The 22,884-nt window shown below is 40.9% G+C and overlaps 1 protein-coding gene across 5 annotated transcripts in view; it reads right to left on the bottom strand.

Annotated features, from left to right (window-relative positions):
• The window catches only part of thada (THADA armadillo repeat containing), a 137,936-nt gene that overhangs the window by 76,811 nt on the left and 38,241 nt on the right, over positions 1–22,884 (bottom strand). For all 5 annotated transcript variants that reach the window (XM_034224981.1, XM_034224998.1, XM_034224995.1 and 2 more), the window contains exons 28-30: positions 22,512–22,601; positions 11,040–11,171; positions 2,768–2,936 (exon numbers count right to left, since the gene is read on the bottom strand). In XM_034224981.1, coding sequence (XP_034080872.1) covers positions 2,768–2,936; positions 11,040–11,171; positions 22,512–22,601 — 391 coding nt within the window. The remainder of the gene's footprint in view (positions 1–2,767; positions 2,937–11,039; positions 11,172–22,511; positions 22,602–22,884) is intronic.

Raw genomic sequence — 22,884 nt, 5'->3', positions numbered from 1 at the left:
CGCGACCCGACCACGGATAAGCGGGAGAAGATGGATGGATGGATGGATTAACCTTTGTGTGCTGTTTGGGTCTGTGGGACCCGTTTGCAGTGTTTACTAAAAGAAAATGTATTCAATTTAATTATTTTAATCTGCTTTATTTGAGGGTGGACCTCACATCCTCTGGGCCTCACATCCTCCAGGAGGGACCTCACCTCCTCTAGGGTGGACCTCACCTCCTCTAGGGGGGTCCGGGGGCACACAACCCCGGGAAGGGGTAAACATTGTTTTTAAATGTTTAAGTTAAATGCATCAATCTGGTGCACTTTGAGCACAACATGAATTTATGGATACAGCTCTCAACACTCAGATGAAAGGGAGCTTTTCACTAATCCAAACATCTTTAGAATATGATCACAACCAATAACAAATCATTTAAACTTGCTCTTTCGCTCTCCCTCTATTGCCCCTTTCACACCAGCGCTTTTTCAGCTCCGGCTCGGAGCTGGAGCCTGAAAAGCGCCGGTTTTTCCTGTTCACACCGCGGCGGCGCCGGCTCTTAGCTCCGGAATCCGGTTCACTTCCAGCTCCAAAAAATTGTCGGTCTAGAGGTAAGAGCTTCGGAGCTAAGAGGTGGCGTCGCTTACGTCTCTCTTACGTCGAGGCGTGCAGGAAACTAAACCCACCTCCCCTGAACATGGGTCGACTGTCATGCCTGCCTACAAGCAGTAGTGCTTATAAACACACTTTATAAAGTCAGGCAACACTAACCAGGCTTCGTGTGATTCTGTTTATGTGTACCTTACTTTGACCATCCGTTCACTGTTATTGATCATTGTGGAGAGAGGCAGACGTGTTGTTTTGTATTATAGCAGCTATCGGATGGAATCAATACATGGGCTGCACAGGTTGTCGTGTCCGACTATCACAAGTAGAATCATAATAAAAATACGCCGGTAAAATGTGCCTGTAGAAAACGGTTTATGCCACAATAGGATAGCAATAGTAGTAAGTAGCAATAAGTAGTCAGTTTAGCTTCGGTTGCTATGCTAACATCACCCATTTTATACCAGAGAAACTTTCATAACAGCGTTGTGATACCAAACAGCGTCAATTCAGACTGACACACATTCACTTAGGCTAAGGGGAACTGGGGATATGTATCAGCTGCTTGTGAGTCGGACAGTGAATACTTTAGAGCGGCCGCTGCAATGTGAGCTAACCGGGAGCTAACGGAGGAGAATAAACTCCCGTGGAAGAGCAGCCAACACTGCAGAAACACATTAATAAACAATGAACCACGGCACTCTGGAGCAAAGTATAAGGTTGGAGAAGTCGTTATTCAATTTATTCTGGCTTCGTGTGATTAAAAGCAACACGATCATCGACCCGACGCAGTTCCCCATTGTTGTTGTTGTTGTGAGCGCCGTAATGCCGTTGGGGAGCAAATCAGCGATGTAAACGGTGACGTCATGACGCAGCAGCGGCAGCACCAGTCGGGTGCTGGGCGGTGTGAACAGAGCGGGAGCAGAAAAGGGAAACCGGAGCTGAACCAGAAAAGCTCTAGCTCGGAGCTAGAAAGGGAAAAGCGCTGGTGTGAAAGCCGCATCTGTCTCGCTTGCTCACAGAGGCTGTGTGCTCCTCCGTGGCGATGACTGCTTGCGGTAAAAAATAATAATAAACATAAGCCTATTTGTAAAGTGGGGGGACACAAACAGGATTTTGAAAAGTGTCACGGTGAAACTCCTTATGAAGTGGTGAGGTGCCGCTCCACATTTATTTTCTTCCCGACTGCAACGCTGTTGGTGGGCCACATGCCTTCGGTGGGCCACTGTCGTTGGTGGGCTGCATGCCTTCGGTGGGCTGCTGGCTCTGGCATAGGTGGGCCGTGGACTTTCACAGCACCGCTGCGCCGGTACCGCATCCGCCGGTACCGCACCCGCCGCCGCAAACACCCGCCGTTGCGAGGCTCCGACGGCTCCGGTGAAGCTGCGCTGTGAAAGTCCACCGCCGTTGCGAGTCTCCGGCTGTAACACTCCACTACCGCCCGCAAGGACCCAGGTTCGATTCTGGCCTGAGGTCCAAAACATTTATTTTTTAAATCTCCCGTTCATCGCGTCACATCTCTGCGCCCCACACTTTGAGAAACGCTGAGCCAACCCTTACTAACCTCTTGACATTCCTACATTTTCCAAGCTTCCAGCTCCGTGAATACTTTACAAAGAGAAGTCTATCCCAGCTGTCTCAACCCCTTTTTATAGTATGAAATAATGATTTAAACCAAACTTCGAGGAAAATTAAACACTTGAACATACATCTGCTTAAATAGAATAACCTTAAAACTATTTTGCAGGAAAAATGTATTTGACGTATACGTGTATATTTCGTTTAAAACTACTTTTCTGTCATATCCATCTTAACAACTATGATCTGACCTCATTGATACAAACAAACCAAAAGGAATATTAAGCTCCTTTCTATGTGATTCTCATTCCCAGACAGTTAAACTGAAATATCTCTGCATCTAGTGACAAACTTGATTAAAATATTTAAATCTATCGATAATTAAAGCAATTGATCATTTATTCTAAATGTCAGAGAAATTGAATTTAAAATGATTAAAAAAACGGCGAAAAGCAGCAAATCTTCACATTTGAGAAGCTTTGTGTGTAATAAGCACTTTAGTTTTTTTAGGGCACTTGTGATTACAGACCCCACTGAATGTTATGGCATATGTTATGTATATATGAGTGTATTGGTTTGTGTTGGTGTGTGCGTGGGTGCAGACCTGCAGCAGCGTCCCGTGGATGTGGTTGTGTTGGGTTGTGGGTCCGGGCTCAGCAGGGAGCTCCTGCAGCAGCGTGTGCACGGTGGAGGGGACCTGGGTCACCAGCACGAAGGGGACCAGGGCCCGGGCCGCCATCTCTCTGGTCCGATACACTGCTGAGCGCCCGCATCTACAACACACGAGGCTGCACCATTAGTGTCATTCAAAGATATTTACATCATGTTACACGGATAGCTGCAATGTTATCTTTTAGTCTTGTGTTACATAAGATTGTATTTTTGAGTTAATGGAGGAAGTTATATCGTCCTTCATTTTTTACAGTTGGTGGTCCAGTTGATTTATTTCCCAGGAGTAACTTTTTAATGAAAAATGATTTAATAACTGCATGTATTGTGATTATCTGTTAAAATTGTTATTTTGTTCTGCAGCCACATTATGTCATGGACAAATGAGATTCATTTGGAAGTATTTATTTTGGACATTTGGTCACTATTACTGCATACATTATGTAACATCCCCCTGTTTTCCCTCCATTTTCCGTGCTTCTATTGCTTAAGCAAAGGATCGGAACATTAAATTGCTCCCAGAGGACACACTTAAAAACATATTGAAACTATCATGGAAATAATCAATATTGTGTTGTTTTTCCCACATATGTTCCTCTCCCTCCTATTTTCTTTCTTTCAGTAAGCACACATCACACACAGTCACGGTGATGGTGAATGTGGCCAGTTACCCTGAGTGCAGGCTAAAATTAACCTTGTTTACAAGCTGATAGTCTTTCCTTATCCAATGTCATAACACTGCTGTAGCCGGCATGAGGGAAGGACATGACCAAAAGGACCTGAATGAGATGAGAGGGACGAAGGGGGGGGGGGGGGGTTAGTGCTAGTAAAGGAAAGAGGAAGAATTGATGTGCTAACAAACAGATAGCTGTTGTTCAAGGTAAATCCGCAAAAATCCTGACTGCCATTATTGCTGTTACTGTACCAGCTGTCTTCACCAGAGATAGTTAGCAAGAAGGCTAACATTACAACTGATCATTACAAATATGAACTGACTGCCAATGTGAATAATGCCTTTAAAAGACATTAAGGATATACACACCCAGGAGTTTCAATAACTCAAGAAAAACTATTAAGAGACGACGTTAATTATAATAGTTTTTGTGGTTTGACTATTTATAGGCAGTAAACTAGTGAAATTTGTCCTAAATAAAACATATATATACATTTTCTGTCAATATATTCTCTAAATGCAGGTCAGAAACCACAAAACAATTATTTTTGGAAGTTTTGGACCTAAAAAATAGCAAATAAGAAGTTCATATACATTGTAAGGCACCAATACTAATGTTTTTACTTAGGAAGTTAAAACGTAGATATTGGTGGTCACATAGCTGTTGGGTGACAAAAATGTAAACAACGCAGCTTGGTTTTAGGGCTTCTTGTTAATCACTTGACTTATACCAATAAATAGTAAGTACAGATAAACTGATTTTTGCAGCGGTGTCTTAATTTTTTTCTGGAGCTGTATATGTCCAAGATTATGCTTATTTGGAGGGGCCTTGAAGCTGTATTTGGCACAAAAGAACATTGCCTGAAAGCCTACATTTAATGCAACAAATGTGTTCCGTACATTGACTGTTCAGTATGTACAGCATAGAGTATGCGGATATAAAAAAGATGGTGAAATGTGTAAGTAAACACAAATATAGAGCTATGTACATTCTTCATGAGGGCGAGAAACAAGTCAAAACTTACTGCAGCTAATAATGACAAGCTTTTAATTATCTGTAAAATAATTTCTCCAAAAAAACAAAAACTGTTAATGTAAAAGACGAGGGAAAATAAAAGAGGATCAACAAAGAAAGGACTGTTTGAAGCAACAAGTCAACAAATGCTTTGCCACCTGCTGTGAGCAAGCCACACGCACACACAAGAAATCAAAGACAGACAGCAGTATCCTGAGCTCTACACGCCTGTAAATGATATGCCACACACACACACACACACACACACACACAGACACACAGACACACACACACACACACACACACGGGTTTAATGACCAAATTATGTCCATTCTCCACCCCTCCCAGTCCCCATGTGGGGCCCATATGTTAACTATCTGCGCTAATGTGTCCCATTGAAACACTTTTGCAAAAGGAAATGACAGTTTGGAAGGGTGTAATTTTAGCAACAGGGCTGTCCCCTGTGGGGTCACAGACTGTCATGTGCACCACAGACACTAGCATGCTGATGAAACAACACCAAACAGCATGTCTGTCACTGAAGAATGTTAGGAAAGGAAGTGGTGACATAATTAGGATGATTTGTCTTGTTTTGCATGGAAATTATGTTGCTGAAGACAACCGTTCTTTACTTTGTTTAACATTTTAATTGTTTCATTTTTAGTCAATCTACCGTGTGGAGTATTTGAAAATGTCCTTGGTGCCCCCAGTGGCAGTATTAACAAGATACTATTGGAAATGTCCATAAATTAGCATTTAACCAGCCAGTTATATATACCCCATACATGCGTCTTGAATCTTTAACGCATCTTAAAATAGGCGGTTGCTAACAATTGGCTAAATGAGACTGCTACGCTAACTCACAGGTTGAGCTAAAAAAAATATGGCAATGCTCCAGCACTCTTTGATTCTGTTCATTATGGATGTATCTGTCAAAAAATGTTTAAATGTATCAAACATGACAGTAAAACATCAGGAATTTTGCAAAGCTAGGGTGAGGTCTTTAAATTGTTTGGGTTGTTCAACCAAAGGTTTTTAGGCTGAAATGGTTTAAAAAAAACTGAAGAAATTGCTCATGTTCGAGAAACTGTAGAATGGGGAACATTTGGTATTTGTGTTCGTAAAATGGCTTTACCAAGGAATCTATCAAGAAATGTTGAACGAGTATTTGACTTATTGTATCAGAAAAAAGATCTGATAGTAACGCTTGTATTAAAAACCTTTTTCAACAGATTGAATTATTTGTATATTTAAGTACTTTTGAAAGATGTATACAGTAGATCGTTGGGTAGTTAGGAGTGAATATAAAAGCATGAATAACAATACTTTAAAAATGCTTGCAAGTTGCTGGTTTTAGGTATTAACTTGTTCTTGTCATTCCATAGAACATAAATACAACTTTAGGACGACCATACCTTAGACCCTATTACAAAAAAAGTATATTCTAATAAGTATCTTCTTTTAGAATGACCCAGAATGCAACACAAGATACAGTATCAGTTAACATTTAGAAATTTGATCGGGGAATCCAAAAGTTCAGCAACGAAAAGAGCATCCAGAGACCGCCGACATCCGCCAAGGCTGTTTCCAAAAGATACAAAAAAATGTGTGTGTCCGCCCCGTGATCAGGATTCTAATACAAACTTGTATAGGCTCTAATTTGGCCCATGCTTTAGCCTTTCATCAAATCGTTTTCAAATTCTGCGAGTTGTAATCCTGATGACAAACGGAACAAAAGAGATGGCAGGGTTTGTGAGGTAAAATTAACTGAATCTTTGTTGGGAAGTAGACTTTTGAAGCCTTTCTTTGGTTTACGGGCATAACCTTGCCCAAGAAAATGAGTTACGAGTCAGTGAAGACAAGAAAGGAAAGAAAGGGAGTGAGGCAGGTTAGGGGAGATGCCTGGACTGGATATCACAGGACATACATCTCTTATCTCAGCACTCTCAGATGCCTTAGATTAAGGGCAAAGAGAGAACAAGGTAGAGGGAAAAATAGAAGCTGGGAGAGGGACTTCGGAAGGGATAAGAAATTCTCTAAAGACGTCAAGCGGTGGAATAGAGCAACCATCAATTATTATAATTAATACATCTGCTTGTCATTGTACTCCCCCTCTTTTTCGTCATCTTCAGCTCTTCGTTATTATCCAGGCAGGTGTGACGCATGCAGAGGCCACGCAGCGAAGATATGTCAACAATCTTGCGGGGGTGTTTGGAGGATATAAAAATGCCGTGTGATGGAAAGGTATAGGGGGAGGATTACGAGACGTGATGCTCAGACCTGTCAACAGAAGAGGAGCCGAGAAACATCTGATCCTTGGAGGTGACGAGTCAGATCATTTGAGGAGAGGGAGGTAGAAGACGGGGGGGGGTGACAGTCGCCGACCTCGTCAGACACGTCCCAAACACGCCTCGGGAAGATGAGTTGGGGGGGATGGTGAAGAGAAACCCGGCTGGAGCCAAAGAAGTTACTGCGTGGCTATATTTAACATTTTCAACATGTGGGCTTCATTTGGGTGGATGTGTGCTCAGCATACCTTCTCTGACAGGAAGCGTCTGCCAGCAAGTCAGCACTCAAGCTATCCACCGTTTGGTTCTTAAAGAAGTTAAAGACTTCACTTAACGACTGATTATTTCAAATAAAGAGTCTGGTGAACGAGTCCATCAGTAACTTGGAGGAGCTGATTTCTAAGAGTTTACGGGTTCTTGAGGAAACATTGCAAATGGTTCATGTTTATAGCCCCTCTGTTATCCCACTTCACTCTCCATGTGTCCCCTTCTGACCAGCATGCATTGAGGCAAACAGGATGAACATTTGGTGTCTCACTGACAGTGGAGCTGTCTAGCCCAAGTCGTCATTAAAGGTGGGGTATGTAATTTATTTCAGAAACACTTTTTGTTATATTCCATGGAATGCTCTTAACATCCCGATAGCAATGAATATATGAAATGTTTTGACAATAAATACATTAAAAAAAGGCATCTGTGGAAGCCGTGGCGCTGTAAAAAGCACGACCAATCATTTTAGCCGGCCCGGCTAAAATAACTGGATGGCCTACCTGCCTGTCAGCCTTCCATCTGTGCACAAACTTATCTCGTGCCCTCATTGGTCATGTGCGCGTTCGTGTGTGTTGGAGGAGGGGCTTTGTAAGGAAGTCTGAAGGAAGTGGCAGATTTTATCCGGTTGTGTATTTTCAAATTCTAGCGCACTCGAGCTGGTTTCTCCAAAATTACCTACCCCACCTTTAAGGCATAAAACACTTCAAATAAGTAGCATCATATACATGGATGTATTAGCCTTGGTGATGAGCCTTGGTCTACTTGTCTACTGGGATATATTGGACTGTTTATACAGATTTAGTTGCTAATATCCACACATTAGATTGATGGGGGACAAAAAACCAAAGACCTTGCCACAATAACCTTGCTCCTCCTCCAAAGCTTATCTGATGCTTGAGATTCAAACAGACTGAGTTTGTTTGTTCAAGTGGATTTCTCGAAAGTTACGGTTATATTTTGTTTAAAAATGTCCTCTGGGTTTCCTTGGACGAGCTAGTTGTTGGGATTGTAACATGGAGAAGTAATTTCTGATAAAAAGACTGTAAAATGTTTTAACATACCTTATCGATTATTCTAACATACATACAGACATACAGTCTCATATTAACTTCAGAGTAGCTCTAGAATCCGTGTTTACAGGGTGCAGATCTATTCAAGTCAAAATTACTACAATTCATCCTGGGGTGTTGAGCATGAACCCAGTAGTACCCATTAATATTAAGATATCCCAAAATCCCAAAACACAACCTCAGGGTGGCATAGATTCCCAAAGTTCATTACTCCTATTATTCTCTGGGTTCCAGGAAGTTCTGTAAAATATCATGGAAATACATCAAGTAGTTGTTGAGTCTGGACCACGGCTGATAACACAATCCCTAGAGCATTGCTGCTCGAGTGGATGAAAACCTCTTGAGAAACAATCATTGTGTATAAACAGCTAAGGAGCTGAATCTAATAAATTCAGTCAGCTGTGATGGAGCAGCAGACAACACGGATGAACAAATACCCACAAGTGCTGTTATCTAAACCGTCAACAGAGCATTCCTACCTCAAGGTCTTAACCTCACCCTCATCTCCTCCAAACACACACTCAGTGACACAAACACACAACTCTGACTTACAGCACACTCCACCCTCCTCAGCTGTAATAACTCTTATCATCATAGCCTTACTTGAACCTAAAGAAAGTAAAGCATATCCTTTGATAAGCGGTAATATTTCACCATGTGAAAACTTGTCTGGACACATAGAGCTATATATTTTATATTTTTGGGAAGGGTGTTTTCGCTGATATCTTTTGAGAGGGTTAGGGTTCACCTGAGAGCCCGGGTTCACCGAGAGAGCGTAACATGTGCGGTAAATCACCAACATTAGCTACAAAAATGCTGCATGTGTGTGATATCCTCCACACTCCACCATAAAATATGTTTCTTTTTGTTTTTCTTTTCTTATGTATCATAGTGGAGGGCTACTGTATCTCATTTTGTAACTGTTTTGTTGTACAATGACAATAAATGAACCTTGAAATTATCGTTCCCAGTTCATAATTTCCATCCACAAAATATAATCAGCTGTGGGAAAGTGTTTTCGCCTCACCGTTTAGACTACCATGGTTTCATTCATATACACAAAGCACTTATAGGTTTTACAATTTAAGTTTTTGAAATAGCAGACTAACTCGGAAATACTTTAATTCATATTTCAGAGCTGTTGAGATGAAGGACTTATGGCGCTTTTCCACTGCAGCGTGTAGCACGGTTTAAGCGGGACGGGCCAAACCCGGGCCACTTTTTGTTGCGGTCTGCAGACAAGACGGCAGGCAAAAAACCATTTTAAAATGTGTGTTTTCTGAATGGAGATCGGATCGATCAGGCTAAGCTAACGTTGTATATGCTCCGTCAACACTCACAACAACGGCCTATACAGACATAAATAAACCAGCGACTGTATTCCCCATGACACAGACAGTCTGTGGTTTGTACTTGTTTAACGTTTGTCTAGTTTCTGAACAGATATGAGGAGCTGTGAGCTCTGAGTGCTAACAGCTAACGGCTGATGTTTTGTTTTTGTTGTTTGCATTGAAGATGACGTCACGGCAGTTTTACGCAGCATCGCTCCGCCCGCCGAACAGCCGATCGCCCCGCCTACACTGCGTTACTATAGTTACTACCCCTATTACTAAACTGTAATGGAAACGCAGCATAAAGTGAGCCTGGCCTACCAAGGCCTAACCATACCGTACTACGCCGTGCTAGGTCCTGCAGTGGAAAAGCGCCATTAGTTTAAGGTAACAATAAAGATAAATGGTTACTTAAGGCAAGGTGTGCTGATGGAAATGCAATAGGTCAAAAAGAGTAGATCAAAGAGTAATACGATAAATGTAGGAGGCACAATCTGCAGGTGCAGTAGATTAACTTGTACTAATAACATTTGTAGCGCTCTCCATCTCGGTAACGTCAAAAATGCAGGCTGTCACCACAGTTTCCCATTCGCCTGTTAGCTTCACTCCCCAGTGAAAAGCAAAGGAAGTTACGATAAAACGGTTACAATCTAATCAACCGCTGAGACACGAGACAGAACAAGCAACAAAACAGCAACTTTCTGGTGGTGTGTCTTGGTGTGCAGATACCTACAATCAGACTAAATGTTTCCTATTGTTTTAGCTAATTACCTCTATGGCCTCATGGACAGGGTTTTTGGTTTGGGTGAGTGTGAGGTAAATAACAGCAATGAAATGATGTAAGACACAAGTTCACAAAGATGCACCTGTGAAAACAACATCAACAAACACACACACCTAGAGAGTTTAGACTGCAGGTGTTTTGTCTTGCTGATTGTTCTATACTTAGGAGTAGTTGTGGTTCAGAGACATGTTTGAGAGGTTTTTCATGGCTGAGAGAGCAGGTGCGTGACCCTCTTGGATTTGATAAGAGTGTTCCACACGCTAATGTATCTTTCTAACCTCTATGAGTTCAACTATTCTTGTTGATAGTGATTACACAAGGGAGGTGAGCTCTGCTGGAGAGAGCGCTTTACACTCATTGTAATACTGCTGCTCATGGAGAAGAGTCGCTGCACAGGTAACTAGCAGTTGATATTAGGGATGCATGATACATATCGAACTGCTCACATTATCTCCAAGAGCATTGAAGGTGGTAAGCACCTTTAAAGCTTTATTTAACAAACACGCCATTAACAAACACGCCAAAGGAGAAGAACAAAAGCAATATGCAGTAGTGAGCTAAACATGTCACAGTGTGGGCTTTTTGTCAGTTTCGGAGGAAGTATGTTTTTTAGTAGAACTAATTGTAAAATCACTTGAATATGTTTAGGTTACATCTACGGAATATGAAATACTAATGCTAACCTTCAGGTGTAAATAAACTATAGGTTATGAAATGATTTTAATACAAATTTGGAATAACGGGGATCAGTGCTTGTGTGTGTGTGTAGCACGGACCTGATGATGAAGGGCATGAACGGAGCGAGTCCCAGAGGTGAAGAAGATCCATCCATGGGAGAGGGGTAGAGTCGGCTGAGCACCAGCAGCAGCAGGAACAGACTGGGGTGAAGCTTCACCTGACCGCTGTCACTAAACACACACACACACACACACACACACACACACACACACACACACACACACACACACACACACACACACACACACACACACACACACACACACACACACACACACACACACACACACACACACACACACACCACACACACACACACACACACACACACACACACACACACACACACACACACACACACACACACACACACACACACACACACACACACACACACACACACACACACACACACACACACACACACACACAAACACACACACACACACACACACACACACACAGTCAGGGTTTCTGAGTGCAACATTAATATGACCTTAAAAGAGCGGGGTGCAAAACCTGCAGTTATAGATAGAGGCGAGGTGAGACATGATAAAATACAAAACATATAGATGTCAGCGTAAAGCTAACGCAGCTCTGGAAAAACGAGGTTTAGCATCTGGTCCTTTTTCTCCATTTAAGGATACATGGGAGAGATCCAGCCATACATGTTTGATTCCGAGAGGAGTATGTTGAATACCAAAACCATCAACGAGCAAACATTTGAGATTGTTGGGTGTAGTATGCCTCCATTTGTTTATGTTGTTTGTTAGCTTGTTGACTTGAAACTGGCAGTGGGTGACACAGCATTACAATATATGTTTTGATTGATAGTGGAAGAAAGCTCTTGCTTGCATCCAAAAACTGCACACCCAAACGTCCACTATGCTAATGCTAAATCTCAATACTGACAAGTACCCTCAGCTATGGAGAGTTCATCGTTCCTGGCAGATGAGGAATATAATATCGTTTTTAAGATGGTTTGCAGTCTCTATATGTCAGCATTGGCTTATTATACAGCTTTTAGTTTATTTCAAAGTAGCATTTAAAGAAAAATATTCAAGTTAATTAGAAGTTACTTGGATTAGTATTTGATTACATCACTTGAGTAAATTTGCTCAGATACATTCATCTGATAATTGAAAAATTGTATAGTATGTGATATTTAGATAAACAAAGAAATAGCTGTTATAAACAACTGGGAAGAGAAACGTGTTTGGATTAATTCTCAGATTGAAAGAGAGTGTATTTTCCATAGGGATCACATACATTCAACGTTTCAATCCCACATATAACAGGGAGAAATTCCCCGAAACCACCCACATTATAATAAAGTTATCTCCTCATCAGTCCCTGAGCTGAGCTTTTATACTTCCCTCTTTTTCCTCCATCCAAATCTCATCCCTGCCAACTGAGTCAGAATGGAAACTGTCAGTGTCTGCCAGCGGTTTCACAGTTTCACTCTGAAACACTCGCAGTGGAGCAAGAAGGGAGGGAGATTGAGAAACAGACAAGAAGTCCAATTACACTACAAAGTAAGGAAAATTACTGTTTGAATATCAAGTATCTAAAATGGAGAAGGGCCATGCTTTGCCTTCAGAACAGTTATTTTCCTTCTTGTTCTGGTTTAACAGTCCAGCTGTTTGTGGGATAAATAAAGCGGGAATCAACTCCCCAAAGGTTCAGTGAGTTTTATTATCCTGGAGTAAGATTGTTTACTTTATCTTGGTATCTTAAAAAAAAAATCGAATTAACAGCATATTATTTATTTAACCTTTGTTTAACCAGATAAAAAAAGCATTGAGATAAAATCTCATTTTCAATGCTGACCTTTCCAAGAAGGCAGCAACGTTACACATAACACATAACACAAACATATAAAATACAGAAAACATAACTAAGAAAACAAAAGACGAAAAAGCAGTCACTACATTGTGCACATTAGGACAGTGAGAAAGGTGCACTACTTATTACTGCAAGAGCAGCTAGTGGTAAGGACTTCAGACAACTTCAATTTAAAACAGGCTATGGAGACAAGTGCTGTCAGTTTGAGGCGTGATTGAAGGTCATTCCAAGACCAAGGACCATAATAAAAAAAGACTCCTTTTCCCAGCCTCAGTCCGCACAGCAGGAACCTGGAACCGTATCCAGGCACTGGATCTGAGGTTGTGAGAGTCACAAACTGGGGCAAATCTGGCACATACAGTGGAAGCTTACCTAAAATGGCTTTATACATTAATAAAAACCAATGCTGCATCCTACGCATACTAAGTGAGGACCATCCAGTTAGCCTATACAGTTTGCAATGATGAGTCCTATAGGGTGCATTTGATATATAACGCAGTGCAGCATGGTAGAGTGGGTCAAGTTTGGCCAAAACAGTGGGACAGGCAAATCTATAAATGGTATCACCGTAGTCCAGCTGGGACAGGAATAAGCCAGAGACCAATCTTTTACGGGATGAAGTTGAAAAACAACATTTAAGTCTGTAAAGGGGCCAAGAGTGAATTTCAATTTCTTTGTTAGAACTTCAATGTGTTCAGATTACTGTCCAACCAAAAGCCAAGATATGTGTAGGTATCGACAAACTCAACAGAGACGCCATCAAGGGTGTCAATGGAAAGGCAAGAGGACGCTGACTTGCTTTGGTTTTCTTACTGTTCAATAGCCGTTTGGAATCAAGAAGTGCATGCTGCAGCGTGATACAATCAGATTTTGAATTGAAAACGGCCATATCCAGAGAAGGAGCACATGAATATACAATAGTGTGCATTACTTTAAGACTGTGGGCGGCAGTGGCTCAGTCTGTAGGGACTTGGTCTTGGAACCGTAGGGTCACGTCCCGATCGGACAAAAAATGGAGTAAGCTGGTACCTGGAGAGGTGCCAGTTCACCTCCAAGGTCACTGCCGAGGTGCCCTTGAGCAAGGCACCTAACCTCGAAACTGCTTCCTTAGCGCCGGGAACCTGGCAGCCTCTCTGCTCTGCCACCTCTCCTATCTGCATGTGGTTGCGTGTGTGCATGTATATCCTCCCCTGTGTGTGTAATGTGTGTAAACCATAGACTGTATATATAAATGGACGTAGGGTCCGTGACGTCACCCATAGGATTCTGCAGAGTTGCCGTGAAGCCCTTAGTAGGCGGAGTCGGCCACTAACGGCTCGACAGTGACGCCAGAGTTCAACTCCCGCCTTCTCCAGCCTGCTCCAAATAAGGGCAAAGAGGCGGAGCCGAGGCGGGACCTCCTGCCACCGAGCTGGAAGTGCCAGAGCTAGCTGAAGCTACCAAGCTAAGCCAACATGCTCCCCATCTGCACGCTGCCGTCGCATTTTACGTTTCTAAGGTAAGCGGACATGAAACTATACAGCAAAACTATAAATAATAATCTAAGTTATTGAGCTTTTAGCATAATACTTCAGAATCTTAAAACCCCTTAACGTTTGTATGCAATTGTGCTAAATTCAACACTGGAATCAAGCAAATATTAATATGTTTGCATGACATTAGTTATTTATATTTTGATATCACTTAACTTTACGTTTAATACATTTAAGTCAAGCTAAGGTACATGTGATGGTAGCTAGTTAGTGCTCTTACCTGTGAGGCCTCCTCCAAACAGCATAATAACCAGACTGTATCATTAAAACTAAGTACCAGTTATAGATCCTTGGCTTTAGACAAACAATTCAAAAGACAAAATGTATTTAAAGGCCAATCTTTATTTGAATGTGCCTCTTAACCTGATATATTAGTTATACAGTAATAGTATTGACAATCTAAAAAAACTGAGCAACTCAACAGTCAACTTTATGTTTCTTATTGTCTAAAGCATTTATTATTTTCATTTTCCCAATCTCATATTCAGTGTGGACGGATTGAGACAGCATGATGTCCAGAGTTGCAGAGACTTCAGGGAGAAACCTCCGTGTGATGGATGTCCTGTCTGTTGGTTTGGAGAGGACTGAGGGTCTTTCCTCAGCGAGGAGGACTGAGGGTCTTTCCTCTGCGAGGAGGACCAGGGCTGATGGAGGAGCTCATGCTGGGCAAAGCTGATACCAACTGCACAGGCCTAGTCGGTCACTTTATTTGACTAAATGTGTTTACTTATACATTTAATAGGTTTACACCTTTTGTCCATATGTGCTTTTTATTTAAAACTTTTGATTAACTTTTGGTTCACATTTCAATAAATTGTATTTGTATTTGCACTCCTTTTGTCCATTATTCTTACTGAAAATGTTAGATTACACATTCACATCTGACTGAAGATTGGCCCCATTTATTTGTGACGTTGCAAAACAAGGTACATGTTGTGAAGCTCATAAAGTGAGGCAAATAGAAATAATCAGCGGATGGAGTGTAGATGTGGAAATAGTTTTTACAATAAAAGTAGTTTCTTAGTGAATGTCCTGTACTGGTCTTAAAATCTCATAACATCAGCTTTTAATGTCAATCAATCAATCAATCAATGTTTATTTATATAGCCCAATATCACAAATGTTACATTTGTCTCAGTGGACTTTACAGTTTGTACAAAATATCAGTATGACAATACGACACCCTCTGTCCTTAGACCCTCACATCGTACAAGGAAAAACTTCCGAAGAAAACCCACAGTTTAAAGGGAAAAATGGGAGAAACCTCAGGGAGAGCAACAGAGGAGGGATCCCTCTCCCAGGACGGACAGACGTGCAATAGATGCCGTGTGTAAATTGAAAAGATAATACATTTGCAACATAGGTAGTCCAAATGTTTGGAAATGCATGTGTGTATAATAGGAAGATGAATCCACGAGGATATCCATCCAGGACCTATGATCCAGGACCACAGCCACGACTCAAGATCCAGGACAGAGGAGCGCAGGATCATCCATGACTCCGGATCCCGGCGTATACAGACACCAAAAGAAAGACATTTGGGGAAGCTGGGTTAATCGGAACATGAGAGTACACAGGTATAGACAGAGAGAAGGAAGAAGTAAGATGTCCCCCGACAAACTAAGCCTATATCAGCAAAACTAGGGGCTGAATCTAATCAGCCCTAACTATAAGCTTTATCAAAAAGGAAGGTCTTAAGCGCACTCTTAAAAACGGATAGGGTGTCTGCCGCCCGAACACAAACTGGAAGCTGATTCCACAAATGTGGAGCTTGATAAGAAAAGGCTCTGGCTCCCATTGTACTTTTAGAGACTCTAGGAACAACCAACAACCCTGCATTCTTGGAACGCAATGCCCTAGTAGGACAGTAGGGTATAATGAGTTCTTTAAGGTAAGATGGCGCCTGCCCATTAAGGGCTTTGTAGGCGAGAAGAAGAATTTTAAATTCTATCCTGTGTTCTATAGGGAGCCAGTGTAAGGCAGCCAGAACAGGAGTAATGTGGTCCCTTTTCCTAACTCTGGTTAGTACACGAGCTGCAGCATTTTGAATCAGCTGAAGCGACTTGACTGACTTCTTGGTACACCCTGATAATAAAGAGTTACAATAATCCAGCCTTGAAGTAACAAATGCATGGACTAGTTTCTCTGCATCGTTTTGAGGCAAGATATGCCTGATTTTTGCAATGTTACGTAGATGGAAGTAGGCGGTCCTTGAAATAGATTTTATGTGGGCGTTAAAGGATAAATCCTGATCAAATATAACACCAAGATTCCTTACAGTCTCACTGGAGGCCAAATTAATGCCATCCATAGTTAGTATATCCTTAGATAATTTGTTTCGTAGATTATTCGGGCCAAGTACAATAACTTCAGTTTTGGTCGTGTTTAACATCAAAAAGTTTAAGGTCATCCACGTTTTTTGTGGACGTTTCAATGTTCCTCTTGGATGTTCTTCTTGACCCTCAGAGAAGGAGAAAACGTCCTGTCTTTCAGGCATGTCCTTTCCTAACAAAAATGACAGGAAACATAAAACATATTATTGCAGAACAAGTGTGTTATTTATGAAAGCGGTGTGTTTGTGTGTTTAGGGGCTGTAGATATAATTATTTTGTAATTGTAATGTTTTTATTTTATTTCAACAGTGAGCTACACAGACAATCAGATTATGAATGAACAGTATGAAGTTCATCAACATTGAAATATATGTTATTATCAAAATAATATTGAACTGTTATCAAAACGTAGTGCAACTGTAGAAGCTTGCTCTGTTGTCTCACTGAAAGAATCACTTTTACCACGTTTTTTACAGACAATATTGAGAGATAAATAGTAGCAGTTCTCACTATGTGTTAAATATCTTTGCCTTCAATACATTAAATTAGAAAGCTGACAAAGTCATATTGCTAAATATCTAAATGTAACTTTTTGCATGGAAAAACCCCTCAACTTTACTGATGTGTAGGTGATCTAGTATTTAGTATTGTTTAATGGAATGTATATCAGTGTATTAAAGTCAATACTTCATTCATTTAAACCAATATCTTTCTTGATTCTTTGTACTGTATGAAAAAAGAGTCTTTGTACCTGTGCTGAAGTTCACTGCTGTGATGAGTCCAGTTCTGTCTCTCACTCTCTGGTCCAGCCTGTCTGCATCACCTGGATACCTTAAACAAACAGATATATATGTAAAGTACCATGTGTACAAACAATATAACTGATTCTCTTCTGTTGAACATGTTGGATTGTGTATTGTCCGAGTCAGGGGCCTTTTTATTTTACTGTAACTTTGGAAGTTGTGTTACCAATGCTTACTGTTTATGTGATACCCATTTGGTAATGCAATTAATAAAAACAACAAGGTTTGGGTTCGTTCTTCAGATGACTGTGACGTTAACGTGTAAGCTCAATAATGAACTCCAGCTCAACCAACCATATTGTAATATCTAAGTAATCATCTTGAAATATGACATTAATAATTGTAATATACACACATCTTATTGTGAGGTTGATTTCACATACACTACTTCGACATTAGCTTGTCTACATACTTGAGCATAGCCAATTTAAATTAACCTTAGATGCATACAGTTCTACCTACATAATAAAATATCTCTAAGTTACAAGGATGTAACCTTATTTTATCAACCTCAAACAGAAGCCGTTTGTTCAACAGTATTATCCCACTTAACACTTGTCTATTTCGTTTTAACCTTTATATATACAGTCTATGATTTTAACTTGGAGGCTACGATTACAATCGTTAACACCGATGAAGCTACCACTAGCTTACATGCTAACCCAAGCCTTACCATTCATTACGTGGCTGATTAAAATCATTAACACATAAATAAAGCACTAGAATTTCACTTACCGCAAAACCGCATTCATGCAGCGTCTGTTTTAACCGCAGAGCGAGTCACAATAGTCCGATATATAAGCATGAAGAACAAACAACCACAGCCGGCTACAAGTTGTGTTTCCTGGATGAGCTGAGCAGGCAGAGTCCCTGTAGCTAGCTTCACGGAGCAGCTAGCAGAGAGACAAGAAGCTAACAGCGGCAGGCACTTGACAGAGCCGTCACTCAATGTGACCACGCCCTAATTTATGCACAAACTTTAAGTCCTAATATAAATAAAAGGGTCGCGTTAGAAAACAATTCACTCACAGATCCATAATCATGAAGGTGGAATCTAACTATATCGATAATAAAATGTATGGAGCCAGGGGTAGAAACATGTTTTTTTCTGATGTAAAGTTGGGCATTTTAACATGGGGGTCTATGGAAATTGCTCCTTTCTGCAGCCATCGCCAATCGGCCAATATATGAACTGCAGTGTGTGGCACTTCCGTATTGGCTTCCCGGCTCTACCCCACAGTTTGCCGCTTGGTGTAAACACAAGTGGGGAAAGAAATGTCCCTGTAAGGGATTAATAAAGTATATCTTCTTCTTCTTTATAATTTTATAATCGAAAATGGTACATAAGAAGCAGACCTAGTCCTGTGATGCCAGTAAATGGTTCATGGATTACGGATTTGGAGCTTTCCGTTTTGTACATTGGCTGTTTCCATTTTGTTTTTTTAAATGATGAGGGTGCAAGCATAACCAAACGGGACATTTTAGTGCTACCAAAATGTTGCAATTATTTTCACTGTACTGTAGAAGTGTTCATCTTTAGGAGGGAAACACAGACAAACCCACAACTGGACACTGTGGTAGCCAGCTGTCAATCATAAGGTAGCCCGCCCAAAAGAATGTCATGCTGTAGTGAAGAAAACTTAAAACACGATAATGTTTACTAAGGTAATAAATGAAGTTATAAGTAGGTTCATTTTCTCATAGACTTCTATACAATCACACTTCCTTTCACAACTGGTGGGTCTGCTGGCCATTTGAAAGAAAGCATGTTCTGCACTGGCTTTACTTACTGTATATAACAGGAAATTCATGCTTGTGTATATGTAATGGAGAATAATTTAAACTAGCTAATGTTTACCGAGGTAATAAATCAAGTGAGAAGTAGGATCATTTTCTCGCAGACGGCAACAAGTAGTCACCCCTGCTGGCCATTAGGAAGAAAGTAGGTTTGAGGCCCCTCCGCAATGGCTTCACTTTATATAACCAAAGATGGCTGCTTGCTTAAAACAGCGGAACATCATGTGGAAACTATGTTTACATTGAAGGAAGCGCCTGCAGTTTTGCAGGTCTGCAAGTATGGAAGGTCTGCTTTTACGAGTGTGTGTGTGTGTGTGTGTGTGTGTGTGTGTGTGTGTGTGTGTGTGTGTGTGTGTGTGTGTGTGTGTGTGTGTGTGTGTGTGTGTGTGTGTGTGTGTGTGTGTGTGTGTGTGTGTGTGTGTGTGTGTGTGTGTGTGTGTGTGTGTGTGTCAGCAGAGCGATATGTCCTCTGGGCTCTGTCATTAGTCATGAGGATCTCATAGAAGTAGACAGAACAACGGACCCCCTGCAAAAACAACTTGTGCTTTTCATTACTTCATTCAACAGCACACACACACAGAACCATCCGCTGGGACTGACATGGATCGGCAAGATGGGAAAGATAATAGCAGGACAATTAGTAAGTGATCTAATTTGTTTAGGGTCACAGACAGGATGTGATGTCAGAGCTGTGGTGGGGGTTGGATAGAGAGGAGTATTGCAAACATATTATGCCTTGTTGGGATACAGCTGGAGGCAGGGACATTGATGTTACGTGAGAGAGAGAGTCTTAATTTCTCTGAGCTCTTCTATTAATGTCTGCCCTCTCTCCCTAAAGTCCTCAATCATCTCTAGTTCCCGGGTGTTTGATGAATGTTTATTTTTGTTTGACTTCTTTTATAGAGAGTGGAAACAGAACACTGACCTTAGGTGGTTTTATTCTTCGTTTGGAACGTAAAGAACAGGACACAGTAGCAGAGACTCAAAAGAAGTTCCAAAGTAAACTAAAGCTTTAGACAGATAAATCAGCAGTTTTGTTTAGAAAATTAGGGGAAAGTACTTGGAGTATGATTTGAAAACTGTTTTATTTGGAAGTAAAAGCAGTGGCAGATAAGACTGTGTGTAGTTCAACAAATCACTGCCCATCACTTTAAAATGTGGGAACTGACCTGAAATAGTTTCAGATATAAATCAGGTTTACGTGCTACACTGACGTAAAACCATTGGGAATATACTAAAGGGAAAGTCTCCTTAACTCTATGCTAGGAGATGCAGCATATTGAGGTTACATCTTCATTTGGTGTTTGGAAATAGCAGCCAAATATAGAAGCAGGTGGATATACAAGTTAACACGGTGCGATTGGAGGACTTCCCATCGTGGCCACAGAATAGAGTTTGATCAAGTTACCAAAATCCCAACAATGACAAAAGACACACTCGGCTTGTCTCAAAAATTCCAGCCACTAATGCAGGGGCAAGAAGATCAATCAGAACTTACACTGGTAGAAACATAGGAAGGAGATGTTAGATCTTTTGCCACTTAAACTTACAAAGAATTAGGAGAGTTATCATATCTTGCAATGCATATGCAGTATGGCATTATTATTGCCAGTAAAATGACTTTCTGTCATAGTCTGTCATAGTCTGGTGGCTAAAAAGTTAAGCATATAACAGTTTCTTTAAGACTAGGGTTAACTTTATTAATCCCTGAAGGGCAAATTGGATTGAAACCATAAATAAAGACCCAAAATACACATTAACAAAGATAATATTCTCCTTGACCAAACTCCTTGTTTAAACAGAAGAAAGAAAGAGTTTTGTACCTGTTGAGCTTGTAAAGGTTGTATTACTGATTCTTTGAATGGAGCCTGGTGGCTTTGATAAGAGAATATTAATTGCATGTTTTGTGCATAAATAACGTTGTCCAGATCTCATTTATATATTTATGACTGTGTCCACCTGGGTGTCATGTTTCCATTCATGTCCATTGAGCTGGAGCTAATAAATACCTTTGACCATTGTATATACTTTTCTGGAAATGACTATCTTTTAACCTTTATTATTGAAGAGAGAAACCAATGTGAGTGGGTGTTGGCGAGCTAATTTTGTCCAGGGAAAAAAGGGTCTCAAGTAAAAACAATCGAATGGTTTTATGTCAAGAAAATGTATGTGACCATTCTTGTGTTACTTTAGTGAATTGCTTCCTCATTATCATCTTGCATAAAGAACTTCAAACTGAGTAATTCACTTAAAAGTACGTAGTGTATGTGTGTACAAGTATCATGAACATAACCGGCATCTTTTGGGGACTTTTGTTGCCGTTTGGGTTTTAATGCCATCTCTAAACACAAGATGTTATTCTTAACCGACATGTATTTGTTTGGGGAGAACATTGGTGGAGCAAAGATGGATTACATAGTACATAATGAATAGTGATGTCTACACTTAGTCCTCTTTCTGGTTCATGATCTCATTTCTGTAATCTTTCGTGAATTGTGACCTATTTTGAAAATGCACTTGTGCTCCATAGGACTCTGAAACCACTAACAGCAGCTCTGTCTGTGTCCTGCTGGGTATTGCTTCATGGTGCGGTCGCTGCGTTTGGGTGGCTGATGTGGGAGGTCAGACAACCGGGATCTGGTTTCGTGGGAAATTTGCGAATGTTTTAACAAGGGTCGGAATGGAGTTAGGGGAATTGTGAAAGAGCTGGTCAATTAATTGGATCCATATTAAGATAAGGCCGTCTGGGGAGCTGTTGGAAGGCTGCGATGCTTTTAAAGAGGGAGTTCGGGCTGACAAAGATAAGGCCAATGAACCTCCCCACTGCAAAAACTAAATCTCGACAAGACATTTACTTTGTTTGGTTGTAAAGTCTTGGTGTGCAAATGATATCTTGAGAAAGAGAAGCCCACACAAGAACCTAATCTAGGGCAATATTGCTTGATTAGAGAAAATAGCTTAAGAGTTCATAGTTCATGTTTCCATAATCTAGCATTAAGACTGATGGAAAAGTTGCACCCACTTGTTAGTCCAACAAGAAAAAAACATCGCTGCTTAATCAGCTTAAGAAAACAAAAAGAAAGCTTCTGAGTATGGCTTAAGTGTAAGTCAAATGAAAGCTATAATGGGATCAGGGGAGTGTGAAAAGCCATAGCAAGGGGCTGCATGTGTGTGTGGATTAAAGAGGAGGACCACCTCACCTCTCCACCGTGCCAGCAGCCGCCTCCAGCTGGGTCAGCAGGAAGGGATAGAGAGCGGGAAAACGAGTGAAGAACTCCCGGCCCGTCATCCTGAAGGGAAATATACATTTGTTAAACAGTAATAATAGAAGAGCCATTATATATGTATACTTTCAAAAACAAGGATTCTCACCACTAAAGTCCAGATTAAGCTCTGTTTTTAAGGCTTGTAGAACTCCCACTATAGTAGATGTTGTAAGGTGAAATATAATATATTAAGGATATTTACTGACATCTTGATGTACAGAACAATCACACAAAGTGCCTCACTATGTAAGAGATTACATAGTGAGGCATGTTCAGCTCAATACTGAACTGTATTGGCCTCCAATGC

Source organism: Gymnodraco acuticeps, unplaced genomic scaffold (assembly GCF_902827175.1).
Source record: "Gymnodraco acuticeps unplaced genomic scaffold, fGymAcu1.1, whole genome shotgun sequence".
Taxonomy (NCBI): Eukaryota; Metazoa; Chordata; class Actinopteri; order Perciformes; family Bathydraconidae; genus Gymnodraco; species Gymnodraco acuticeps.
The sequence above is the reverse complement of the archived record's forward strand: the minus strand, read 5'-3'. Positions and strand labels throughout refer to the sequence as shown.